Raw genomic sequence first — 13,998 nt, 5'->3', positions numbered from 1 at the left:
TAGTTCCTTTCTCTCCTCACTCTCTCATCACAGTTAAAAAAAGGACATAAGTCCAGGACATGTCAACGTCAAGTAGAACTCCAACAATCTCCACATTTGCGCAAGGACGGTCTGTGTGCGCGCGTGTGCGCATCTTGCGGTCAAGGGAGGAAAGATAAACTATAACAGAACTCAGAACGCAGCCCTGCAGCTCAGCACAACAAGCAGAAGAGAAATCAGAGTGCACAGTCTGTCTGCAGCCAAACTGTGCACTCTGACTTCTCTGTGCAGAGAACCTGCAGTCTGCGTTCTCACCTTCTCTCTGCCCCCTGCTGTGCCTAACGCAGAAATTCCTGCGTCGTCATGACGCCACAGGGAGCAACTGGGAGCAGCCTCGGTGTGAAAGGGTCTTAAGCTATCTTCCCTGAACTATCTGCTGATTTATGAGCTTCACTGATAATGGAATAAATGAATATTTATATCGATTATATTTACAAAGAGGAACCCTGAACCCCCTTCCTGAGTTAAGTAAAGTATATTCAGAGTGCAGAATATGAGACTCATCTGTTAAAATATTGTCAGCACATCTGAGAACTGCCTGTTCAAACAACTCTTGGGGAGTTACAGGTACCACCATACCCATGATTTTGCCAGCTATCTTAATCAGATTTAATATTTGAGTTTTTGATTTAACCGTTAAATTACAAAACCAGCTAGTAATACCATACCGTAACACGGACTCAATCGTTGCTCTGTAGAAAATCAGCATAATATTCCTACATACACCAAACAGTCGGAGTCAACGAAGAAAGTGCAAACGCTGGTGGATTTGGGCACAAACATTTGACACTTGCATGTGTCAGCTTAAGTTATTATCAATATAAACCCCCAGATATTTATATGAATCCACCTGTTCAATGTTACGTCCATGTATGGTGACCACACTACGGTCTCCAACAGCTCGAGGGTCCACCAACATCTCCACTGTTTTATTAACATTAATCTGCAATTGATGGACATCACACCAGTTCACAAACCTGTCCACTCCAGATTTGTGACAACTTGAATTAGTACTAGTGTTCAGCAGACTGAGTATTACAGTGTCATCTGAAAATTTAACAACATACTGGTTTGGCTGATAGCTGATGCAGTCATTGGTATACAGTATAAATAAAAAAGGTGAACTAACACAGCCCTGAGGGACACCAGTGCTACTTAATGCAATATCAGAGCAGACAGAATTGACCTTCACCTGTTGTGACCTGTTTGTCAAAAAAGAATGATACCACTTAATTAAAAAAGGGTTCACATTCAACTGAATCATTTTTTGAAGAAGGATATGTGACTGGATACAGTTAAAAGCAGAACTAAAATCAATAAAAACTAATTTGGCATATGATGATTAAAGGTAACTTGTCTGCTTTGCCACACTAGCATCAACCAGCCAGCCCACATCCTGCTCAATTGTTGCAAAGTTATTTTGTTTTCAGAGCAGATGTTTGGGTAAAAATTGTAACGACTTGAACTAAAACAGCCCATGTTTGACCTGAACGACAGTCTGACTGAATGCCGTGTTCCACTCGTGGGCACAGTGGCGCCTTCTTTTTTTGGCTCAATGTGGCAGGATGGTGCCAAGAATAAAACAACGATAAAACATATCAAGCACCATGACTTATCCATGACAAATTCATATCATGTTTTATATCTGTTGATAACACTGCTGTACACACAACGCCAGCTGCTGTTTGTATGGTACCCATTGTCACTTAAACTACTAAAGTCAACAGTTCATGCGCAACCCAACAACAACGTTTTGAACTTGTATTACCTCCCTCTTTATTTCCTTATAGTCACACCAGTTTGTGACCAGACGCTGTGTGAACTGACAGAATACGGGGCTGGATCAATAACCATGATGTTTATTTTAATAAAAGCGTTCATTAAAAATGTGGAAGATGACTAAATAGTTTCTATTGTCCAACCAATTCAGGGTTTCATGTATCCCATAATCCCTTGCGTGGCAGAGAGTCGCTGCAGTCAAAACAACATACAGAATCCACATGATGACAATTATAAATGAATATTATACTACAAAAGTGTTTTTTATGCTTTTCATCACGTTAATAAGAGACTGCTGCATGATACCCTGAAAACTTGATAAAACAATTATAACGAATAATCCGTGTCTGCTACGTTTAATTTGCATGGAATTTAATAAACGCAAAACGAATTTCAGACATATAATATATATTAGTCTGGAACAAAGAGGACAAACAGTGTTGTAAAGAACAATAATCAAGACGTTAAAGAGCAAACTTCACTTTCACCCAGAACGACATGATCAGGAAGCGACTGTAGCTCACAGCAGCTCCCACTGAAAATAACGGAGAGACAGACTGTGATTCTCACGTTTACATAAAACAAACACAATACGAGGTCTGTTAGAAAAGTATCGGACCTTTTTATTTTTTTTCAAAAACCATATGGATTTGAATCACCTGTGATTGCATCAGACAAGCTTGAACCTTCGTGTGCATGCGTGAGTTTTTTCACGCCTGTCGGTTGCGTCATTCACCTGTGAGCAGGCTTTGTGTGAGCACTGGTCCACCCCTCTCGTCGGATTTTTATTGCAAATAAATGTCTGAAGGATTTGGAGCTTTGCTGCATCAATTTTTTCCAGAAACTGTGAGAGACCTCCAGGTGGACACCATTCGGAAAATTCAGATGGCTTTCAGGGACGATTTAATGGGGATTACACAGATTAAGGAGTGTTACAGCAGGTTTAAAGACCGCCCACAGCGTCTGAGAGCGCGCCGCGCTTTGAGCGCAGATCGACAGGCTGAATCAACCAGATCATTTCCAACGTGAAGGCTTTGTTGATCCGGGACGTCGTCTGACTTACACAAAAATGGCATAAGGCGTGGACATCAGCACTTTTTCGGCACATTCCACTGTTACAGGAGTTTTTTTCATGGAAAGAAAAGCGGACGAATGCGCCACCGTGCTGTTCATGTTGCGGCACAAAACCACCAAATTTCTCGGTTAGTCACACAACTGAAAACCCACCGACAGCCGTCTGAAAGCCGTCTGAAAGCTGTCCTGTGAGACCAACATGGAGGTGATTTTGTGCCGCGCCATGAACGGCACGGTGGCGCATCCGTCCGCTTTTCTTTCCATGAAAAAAACTCCTGTAACAGTGGAATGTGCCGAAAAAGTACTGATGTCCACGTCTCCTGCCATTTTTGTGTAAGTCAGACGACGTCCCGGATCAACAAAGCCGTCACGTTGGAAATGATCTGGTTGTTTCAGCCTGTCAATCGGCACTCGGAGCGCGGTGCGCTCTCAGACGCTGTGGGTGGTCTTTAAACTGGCTGGATCACTCCTTAATCTGTGTAATCCCCATAAAATCGTCCCTGAAAGCCAACAGAATTTTCCGAATGGTGTCCACCTGGAGGTCTCTCATAGTTTCTGGAAAAAAAAATTGATGCAGCAAAGCTCCAAATCGTTCAGACATTTTATTCGCAATAAAAATCTGACGAGAGGGACAGGCGTGAAAAAACTCACGCATGCGCACAAAGGTTCAAGCTTGGCTGATGCAATCACACGTGATTCAAATCCATATGGTTTTTGAAAAAAAATAAAAAGGTCCAATACTTTTCTAACAGACCTTGTAACAACGTCTATAAACCCAGAGAATATATTCACGAGAGTTTTAGGCACAATATAAAGATAGTTTTATGTTGCGATGTTAATGGTGTTGTCTCTGTGCAGTGGTTAAAGTGCAGCGTGATCACAGCGTCTCAATGCAGTTCTCAATGTTACTGAGATCTCACAGCGTGGCGACCTCTCAGAGGTTTTGCAGGATTTGAAACCTAAAACACTTCAATGGTACAAAATCCATTTTACGCACACATGGAAAACAATAAAGCAAACATTAATTTATCACAAGTTTGAATCAGTCTATTCTTCAGTATGTTGTTTTTAAATTAATAACTATTCTGTTGGTTTTTATAAATTTGTTTTGCTTGACTAACCCTAAGACAAACTACAACAGCTACAATATTCAGACCCCCCCCCGACAAAACAAAAGTCTGGAGCCGCCCCTGTCCAGATGCCAACCTTCCTCTCGCTGTGGTATTTTTTAAATATTCGTAACCAAACGGTGTCTTTAAAGTTCGTTTTTTTTAAAGTCTTTTTCAAACGTTTACCTGCAGTAAATGCGCTTTATCCGCGTAGCCTTTAACGAATAACCAGTACAAAGTGGTTCCCAAACTGGGTCCCGGCAGCTCGTCCGCGGACTTCAGTTTCCGCTCCGCGTTCGTGGTCTGGACGGACAGAGTTCTTCTGGTTCCGACCCACAGCTGTGGACCGGACGGGGCCCGGACCCGGAACGCCGACAGCCGCAGAGGTCCGAACGCGACCATGACGTTAAACGGGGAGGGGGGGGGGAGGGGGGGGCGTGCGCCTAAATCACACCAATCACTTCAGCCCCGCCCCCTAGAGCCAAACACTTCACCCGTCAATCAACGAGTGCAGGGGCGGAGCTGTGGTTGCTGCTGGTGTGTGTGTGTGTGTGTGTGTGTGTGTGTGTGGGGGGGGGGGGGGGGGCAGCCCCGCCCGCCCGCCTTTTTCTGTTTGAACAAAAAGTAGTTTTGTTATTAACGAATCTGTGCGACTTCGAACTAAAAGCCTGAACAACTTGTATAAACAAACATACTGCATTAAATAATTAGAGTTATGAACACGGCGGCCGCTTATTGACAATCAGTCAATTTCCTCACATTTTTTTTTTTTCATTTCGACAAACAGCTTCAGACAAACTCGGCTTAAAGTCATTTTTTTCTGCCTTTTACTCCTCCAGGTCCCATCGCACCGTAAGATGTACATATTGTGAAACTCATTTTTCTGCCTCAACAGTTTTACTCAGGATTAATTGTCGTACCTCTGGAATAAAGTTTGATTTTGTTTTGATGCAAATAATCCTTTACTGTCTTCAAATGGCATAAACAAATTAAAATGTGTGAAATACCAAGTGTTCCAATACTTCTGGAGGGCACAACACATACATCAGAGGTGGGACAAAGTCACTGTCAAGTCATCAGTCTGCAAGTCCTAAGTCAGCTTGGAAACAATTCATGGTCATCATGACTTGAGGATTCATGATTCAATAGAAACTTCGTCCCCCCTCAGACATACATGCACAACATTATTACAGCTGATATAGTCCCAGAGTGAATAAATGCATTCAGAGGTAAGTTAGGAAGCTCAAAACAGATTCTGCAGCCATAAGTTTTAATACACAATTTTAATTTTAAACACTGGAAATCTTCCAAATACTGCATGCAATCAGCCTTGGGTTTCCCTTCCACCTTTGGTCAGTAGCTTGTTGCTCAAGATCTACCACAGAAACCAAAAGAGAAAAAAGGAGCTACAACAGAGCACCAATGAAATAAATATCTTTTATTTTCATTGTGATTATGAACACAGAGCATCAGCTGTTGCATTAGTTCAGAATTTCATGTGGAGAGAGAAAAAAAGAGAACAAAAGCAACCATTCAACGGCACTGCTGCGTCTGTCAGGACCCAACCATGCATAAGATCAATTTAGACAAAATAATATATATATATATATATAAAAAACATTATACGTACCACTGATATACAGATTTGATATAAACAGGTGAATTGGTCACAAACCAATCAGTATTATAAACATGGCTTCTTTTACAACACAGAGACAAAACATGGAGAAAAGTGTTTTTTGTTTTTTTTGTAAAGGGTAGTTTCTTCACTTTTTATTCTTATTTTTTCTTGGTCTCACTCTGTACAGTCTGAATGTTCAGCATCCATTCAGCTCCAACAGCATTAAATGCAATTTTAGAACTTACACATGCAAAGTACACATACAGGAGTGGCTTCAGCACGCGCGCGCGCGCACACACACACACCTTAACCACGTCTTCTCTACTGCCCTCTCGTGGCTGGCTGCAGTACAGGTCATTAAGCCCCGCCTCCTCTGACCAACTCAATCAGAAAAGGCTTCAAATAAAAGTGCATCATGGACCATAAACTTTAACAGAAATGCATCATGTCTATTATTATAATCATACATGTCCACATAGCCATGTTATAAATACTTTATAACATTCAAAGGGGTGTGGCTTAGCCTTATTATGAAGCAGTTTACGAAGAAATTTGTCTTAAGAGTAGTTGTCACAAGGTGGCGCCCTTGTGTCAGCATTTATTTCAGTTTTTCTTTTTACACCAGAAGTAAAAGAGTAAAGTAAAAGTGTTGGCTCGCGGTTTTATGTCTTTGTTCTTCAATGTTACAATTACAGCACGTGAACGCACCGTCCTTACGTTTCAGAGCCTGAACGTCACCAAAACACTGAACTACGAACAATGAAACTCTGGAGCTGTTCTATTAAAATAATAATAATTTAAAAACAGGAGGACGGGTCGTTTTGGTGGAAGAAAGTGCTCTAATAAGTGCTCTCTAGTTCAGGCTTCCACAATGTGACAGGCTTCCTGCTGTTTTTATGCATCTCATTTCACTGAAAACATTTATTTTCTGTTGACAGACATTCTTAAGCCACTTCCCCACCAGTTATGAGTTCTTAATCAGTTCCAGAGAATAAATTCACGGTGAACGCCATCTAGCTTTGATAATGTGACATTACATTCATGTACGAGTCAAGAAAACTGAACCACAATCTACACACACACACACACACACACACACACACACACACACACACACACACACACACACACACACACACACACACACACACACACAAATAAACTATTTAAAATGTGCAAAGAAAAAGTTGTTGCCGACGGAAACATGGCACCGAGCTGAACGGGTGCCACCATGAGGCGTCAGTAAATAACAGAGTGCATAACGGCTCCCAGCGCCGGCGGCATTCACAGCGCCAGGCCACGGCTGGAATTACATCAGAATATCGTGAGGAAAAGGCCATAAAGTCAATTTCAATAAAACAGTCTAAATTTTCAATTTGGTTTGGCACTTTTGTTTGAGCGGCCACGGCTGCTGAGCCCCGCGATGAACGCCTGACGGACTCAGAGCGAGGACTTCGAGAAGCATCAAGCAAAAGCAGCTCATGTTCAAAACGTCCCGTCACTCATCCACGCGGCTTCTTCAGTGAACGCATCAAACCCGGTTACCTCAAACCCAACAAACCACTTTAATGAGCGACCGAAACAAGTCCACTTGCTTTAGACTCAACTTCACGTGTCCTCAAGTTACCACTGCCAGAGCAGCGGGAAGCGACTATGCCCCGCCCCCAAATCTCTAACTGACTACAGGTTTTCTGATTTATGTGCACCAGTTTCAGTTAACAAGTAACTATAGTACCAAAACAACGACAGTGACTTTTCCGTACCGCCAGGTGGTGTTAGGTACCAATGCTAAATTTTACCCCTACAACGAGCTATATAGCTAACTCCGTCACATGTTGCATTGAAACATCGCCGCAGATTTTCTCAAAAATGTGGGAATAGATCAGTTACAGTAAAATTGTGTCACAGTTATTCCTCATTTTGAAACCAAACTGTGAGTAGATTCAAAAATTTGAGCTCCTGCAGACGCCGTGGTGCTGAATCGCCGTGCGTCGGAGGGCGCAGAGCTTACTGGTGCATAGTTACGAATCAGCGGTTATGTTTCAAGAGTCACTGCAGAAACTGAGCAGCAAACGGGGCCTTGCACCTTGTGAACGGAGCGATCGTGGTTAAAGTGACAAGTTTAATTTGATGCATTATTTTTGGCAACAACAGTGACTAAAGTGTAGCAAAATACCGTCAACGTTTTCAAGTGTGGATGTGCAGGAGTGCATGAAAAAAACAAAAACTGACGCAGGAAAACAAACATACAGGCTTCGCTGCCACCGCGGGCCCGGTTCATGACTGGACACCATTGGCTCCGGAGCGTTCATGAGCACGGCTTATCGCTTTCTTTGGCAACAGCGGTTACTCTCCATCTCCATGATAACGCAGCCGACCTGATCGATACTGGAACAGGTTCAGTTTGTTATTCTGTCCACTACGTAAACAAACTGGAGCTGCTCGGTTTATGTTCACGGTCTGGTTACTCAGTTTTATAAAAAATAGCCATCTCTCAAACCGGCAGAATCCGTCTCAAACAGGACAATAAAGACTTCCAGTGCTCGAGGACACATGGATTCCAGCTTCATTTGATCAATGATCGATCAACTGTTGAACTTTGCTCTGAATGTGAGAGGGTTCATTTTCCTCGCCACCAGCGCTGCCATGGTGTGAAACATGAACCAGGCCCGACTTCGTTGTCAGTGATGGGACAAAAAAAAAAAAAGTAAAAATCTTAGGGAACAAATATCCAAACATTTATTCTTCAGGCGCTGCACCGACTTGCTGTAAATGTACCTGTTGGCGTTACGAGCAGCGGATGAGAACGTCAGGATGACATTCTTCATATTGTACCCCCGGACATGAGGAGAACCATCTGGTTTGAAATCTATTAGGGGGGAACACAACACTGTCACATGACTACAAGACTGACCAATCAGCAGCGAGCATCTGGCTTTGCAGCATCATATCGGTCGCACAGCAACGGGTGTCTTCAAATGTGCCTCATCAGCCAATCAGGTGCTCTGTCCCGACAGCGGACCACTGGACAGTCAGGAAAGTAGAGCTGAAACAGTGGATGGGGATGTCAAGAGAAACATTTTTCTCCTCAGAATTTGCTTGTTTTTTTTTTTCTTGATAAACTATGTTCTATATTTTCACAATAAAGAGCTCTGAGATGCCAAAGACTTTAAAGACTTATTTTTAAATGGGTTTAAACCTTTTTTTGCTGTTTAAAACCTCTGAATCAACAGTAAAACATTACATTTTAAATCTCCACAGTTTAGAAAATATATTACTTGAACTGGTCTAAAGTGATTTTACACAGACGAAAAAACATTTTAATAAAAGTTCTTTTTAAAAAAGTGCTCATCACCTTCTTTAAATTCTCAAATATATTTTAAATATAAGTAAGAAGCCCATAATGGACACAATGATTCTTTTTTAAATCTTATTTTCACCAAACGTGAAGAGACAGTCAAGACCTCATTGCACATTTGCACAGCTTTTATCGCCATCTAGCAGGCAATGGGCCTCATGTATCAATGTTGCGCACTTGTGGCGTAAATTTACGGCGTAAACTTGAAATACACCCAAGTCGCAGTGACATGTATCAAGCAGTGCGCACCTGCCCATTTCTGGCATACGCCTGATGTGATCTTGATAAATGCGGCGAGTGGAAACGATCGTAATTATAATAAACACGCCCATAAATATTCAGACTCCGCTTCAGACACACCCTCATTTTACGACATGGAAGCCGGGAAGACGGCAATGAAAAAGAACTCCACCAATCACGACGCGTGCCCATAGAGCGCTGAAAGTGGCCGTCGTATCAATTGTGTTGTAGTATATAATCAATAAAGTGTTACAGTGGTCCCTCAATCGCTGGAGTTACATTCTAAAAATAACCCGTAATACGCGAAACCGCCACGTAGTCAGCATTATTTTTTACAATTATTATAGACGTTTCAAAGCTGTAAAACCCCTCACTACACAGTTTATACACTTTCTCAATCAGGCATGAACATTTTCTCACTTTTCTCTCGCGTGTAAACACTCTCAAAGTTTAAACCTTAGTAGGAAAATAAGACCAAACTGTTTTCAGGCCCAAACATTTGTTTGAGAAATAAAAATAGAACGTTTTCTTATAAATAATTATGATGGCATTTAGAACTAACAAATTAATTTTAACGATCAACGAATGAGGTCGGACACATAAGAAATTATTAATAGTGACTGACCAGTATTTCACAGATCGGGCCTCTGCGTCCTGGCGCTGCACCTTTTTCCACTCACATCTCGCTGCAGCAGGTGTTTGTTTCCGAGTGACAAACACAGTTATGAGTAGTTGTTGGTGCTCTTTTCTCTTCTGGGCAACAAGATTCTTATAAACAGATACACAGAACAATGTAAAAAAAAAAAAAAAAAAAAAAAAGGCATGCAAAATTGGACTAAATACTCCGCGAGACTCCGAGGCCACGACAGGTGAACGGCGTTATACTGAGGAACCACTGTATTCTCTTTTCACGTCAATAATTCTTGACGTGGATATTTGCTCGCTCAATTAATAAGACACGCCTAATCTGTCAGATTTCTTTATTTTTTAAATGTATTTCTGTATTTATTTTACCGTGACAACCGAATGGAGACGACAAAACCTGGTTGCAGCACGGGTGAATTAAGGGAATGACAAAACTACAGTTGTTATCAATTTCATTGTCTAAAACGATCACACCACATGAAGTTAAGCTCAGCGCTGCTCTGGCTCCAGGCTCGAAGTCTGGAGAAAAAGGCGAGCAGCGCTGTCTTTGCAGTCAGCGCTGTGGCCACGGATCGTGCTCCATAACAATCCCGCAACAGAGGGATTTGTATTGATTATTATGTAGTATAATCAGGAAAGTGTTATTTATGTAACATATGCATTGATTTGTATAATGGCACTGTTTATCATGTTGATCATCTTTATTTTTATCTGGATTCCAGCGCTGGTTCATTTTGGTGTATAATTTACGCCACCTCTCGACCTGGTGTATATTTTCAGTGCAGCATACGCCAACGACCACATTGATAAATGCCAAGTAGCACAGCCGTTTTGGCGTACACCCCATATACACTCAAATATCGCTGTACGCAACGTTGATACATGAGGCCCACTGTGAGCATTTCAGGGCTTTTGGTGCATTTTCAACTTGAAACCCAAAAATCAGAAAAAAAAAAAAGGCATTTATAAATGTCAGAAATGCCTGATTTTGTTTTGGCACACAGAGCTTTGACTTCCCAATAGTAATGTATAAAGAAATTCTATTTTGAGTGTTTTACACTTTTTGAGTTTTAAGATAGAAAAATTTGCCGACAGGATGGAATTTCTCCTGACAAGCACAAAATACAGGTTTCACCTCAAACATCTGCATTTTTTTTATCTTGAGGAGAAACCTTTTTTGTCTGTTAATAAAGTGAAAGTATTAAAGCAGAAATGCACCTGATGGGTGATTAACAGCTTTTATCGGCACTTTGGAAGGTCGTGCACAGAAGCGCTGGTTACTAAACTTTTTAGCAGCTCTGAAGGAATCCTTTAAAGTGTCTTTAATCACAGCAAATTAGACGCAACGAACATGTTCAGCAGAAACAGACACTGACTTTAGTGGTGGGCACAGTTCCACTAATCCGCTAACCGCTAATTATCAAAGTTATAGTTTTCATTATCGGATTAGCTTTTCAGATAACTTTGAAAACCATCAGCAGACTAATTATCTTACGATAAATTTTGGTCCGATAAATTTTAGACCGCTAACATATTTTGCAGAAGTTGTGAACAAAGTTTAACAGTTACAAGCGTTTATGAAGTCTAAAATCAGTTGAGTACCTATCTGTTAAATGTTTGTAGTAGATGTGGAGTTCTATCCTCTGCAAACAGAGGAGAGCTGGTCCCAGAAGAAACCACTCTATCCTCTGCAGGAAAAGGAAAACGGGTCACAGAAAAGAAAAAAAGCTAATTTCTTTTGACCCCGTACTGATGCGCTCGCAATATCACCCAAGTCATCCAGAGGCATACAGTTTTAACTTATGGTTAAAATTTTAACCAAACCAATTTCGGACAAGTTATTTAAATTAGAATCACATCTGAAGTTTTATAAAGTGAAAATATCAGATATATGTTTTAGTTTTAAAGTAATGCACTAATTTTGAAGGTTTTAGCGTGGACATGCTGTCTCCAGGTGTATTATGGGTAATCTCAGTACATTCACGACAGAAGAAATGCATTTGAGACGCTCTGATCAGACTCCACACGGACAACAGCATTAAACTCTTTGTATATTGTGCCTAAAACCTTCGTGAATATATTCCTGGGTTTATAGATGTTGTTATTGTGTTAATTTTATGTAAAAATGCCAGAAGAAGCCCAGGTTGCATGCAATCGATTCCTGATTGCTCTTTAGAGTCCTGCTTATGTCAAACACTGTCTGTCATCTTTGTTCCAGAGTAATAGATATAAGATGTCTGAAATTGAGTTTGTGTTTATTAAATTCCACGCAGCTTAAACATAGACAGATTATCTGGAATTTTGTTTTGACAAGTTTTCACGGTGTCTACTGCCATCTACTGGCCAGTAGTGTTCATGGCAGTATGAGTGTCTGGACACCAGTAGATGCAGTGTTCTATTTATTTTGACCCATGGAGCTGTATATAAGAACTAGAGAGCGCAATCGTACCGACAAGGAGGCGTGATCGCCATTTTAATTCCGGGCAAGTTAGTTATTTGTGTGCATAGAAGTTCACTTAGTCTCGTCAAGAAACAGGTGGGATATGCCAGAAAGCTGCGCATGTTGGCAAAGCCACAAATGGAGGAACAAGGGAGACAATATTTCCTCCCATAAGTAAGTGGTTTTGGTTCTTCTTGTCATTTTGTCCGTGACATTTGGATGATAAACAGCTGTATGTCTCCTGCCGTACCTGTGTCGCCCGATGACACGGACCATTAACTCTTCACTTATGTCTAGTTGATATTTTCCACTGCTAGACCAATGTCTAGTTAAAATACTTGTCGTTAGCGATTAAAATTGTTCAACAAGACTGGGGATTTTTTTTTTTTTAATTTGCACCTTAAAATGAGATTATAATGACCCGCGCTGTGCTGCTCACAGTCACACCCACAGAGATGTGTACCCACACCACTGACTTCATGAATGAAACTTGGTCAATAAAGGATAATTGTGTAAAAATATAATATATATAAATGTACTGTAATGTTTTTAGGAGCCGCGCTGCGTTGAATACAGCAGCAGCTCAACCCAGCAGCGTAGCTTAACAGCGCAGATCCGTGTAAGTTTCAACACTAATATTTGGGAATGTGTGAGTGTCAGAGTAAGTTTAATACTTTCCTGACATAATTTAATGTAATTAAATTTTACTGGCTTGATATCCAGGTCAAAATGGCATTAACATCTGGGAACTTCATCAATATTTTGCCTGGTTAGGAGACGTCGTGTTGCTGTCCATGAAGGGACGTTTTCATTTAGTGTACAGCACTGGGACTGCGCTCTCTAGTACTCATATACAGCTCCATGTTTTAACCCAGGTTATATCAGACGGTTGTCAAATCACAACTTGAGTTTTTGGCTTTTTGCAAATGGCTTTTTTTTTTTTTAAATACAAAAAATAAAAATTTATATGTAAACACCAACACACACACTTCACATTAACATGTTGGTTTTAACATAGAATGAATGAGTCAACCAATCAGTGTTAGCAGAGGCTCATTTACCCATAATGTCTTTGGCATCTGTCTGTTTGTTACAAAACTTCAGAATTAGCACATTATTTAAAATTAAAAGATGTTTTATATTTTAGCTTTGTACAAATGACAGAATTAACAATGGAGATATTCTATCTGGATTAATTTGATGATTTTAAATCAAAACCATAACTCAAAACTGCTTTATTTTCCAAGACCTCTGCCTCACTGCAGCACGGCTGTACTCCGTTAAGTAATAATGGCTTGTTTTGTGTGTGCAGAGTTGAGTTTAGCTCCTCTGAACTGCTTCACTGCTGCAAAATATGTAGTAAACAGAAGCTTCCAGCAGGGGGCAGGATGCTCAAAGACAGAACTGCTGACTCATTGTTTGGGTCTGTAGTCACCTTTGATGCTACCCAAAGCAATCGTGGAGTTAAAACTCAAAATCAGCTTGTTAGTAGTTGCAAGTGTATTGGAAGCAATACTGTAAGTTATCGGTTAGCTGTAGCTTCTGATAAATTTTTGGGTGGTTTATCGGTTTAGCTTTATAAAAGATAACTTTTTAGTTAGCTGATTAGCTGTTAACCAAGCTAACTTTTTGGTTAGCTGTGCCCACCACTGGCTGACTTTAAGATGCTTTAATCAGTTTTTAAACCACTGGA

The 13,998-nt window shown here is 40.8% G+C and overlaps 1 protein-coding gene across 1 annotated transcript in view; it reads right to left on the bottom strand.

Moving 5' to 3' along the window:
• The window catches only part of si:ch211-113j14.1 (sterol 26-hydroxylase, mitochondrial), a 39,751-nt gene extending 35,348 nt beyond the window's left edge, over nt 1-4,403 (bottom strand). Inside the window, exon 1 of the mRNA XM_034179281.1 lies at nt 4,188-4,403. Within this exon, the coding sequence (XP_034035172.1) occupies nt 4,188-4,403 (216 nt within the window). The remainder of the gene's footprint in view (nt 1-4,187) is intronic.
• Nucleotides 4,404-13,998: the final 9,595 nt, after the last annotated feature.

The sequence above is a fragment of the Thalassophryne amazonica genome, chromosome 1, assembly GCF_902500255.1.
Source record: "Thalassophryne amazonica chromosome 1, fThaAma1.1, whole genome shotgun sequence".
Classification (NCBI taxonomy): Eukaryota; Metazoa; Chordata; class Actinopteri; order Batrachoidiformes; family Batrachoididae; genus Thalassophryne; species Thalassophryne amazonica.
This window is presented reverse-complemented; position numbering and strand designations above follow the sequence as displayed.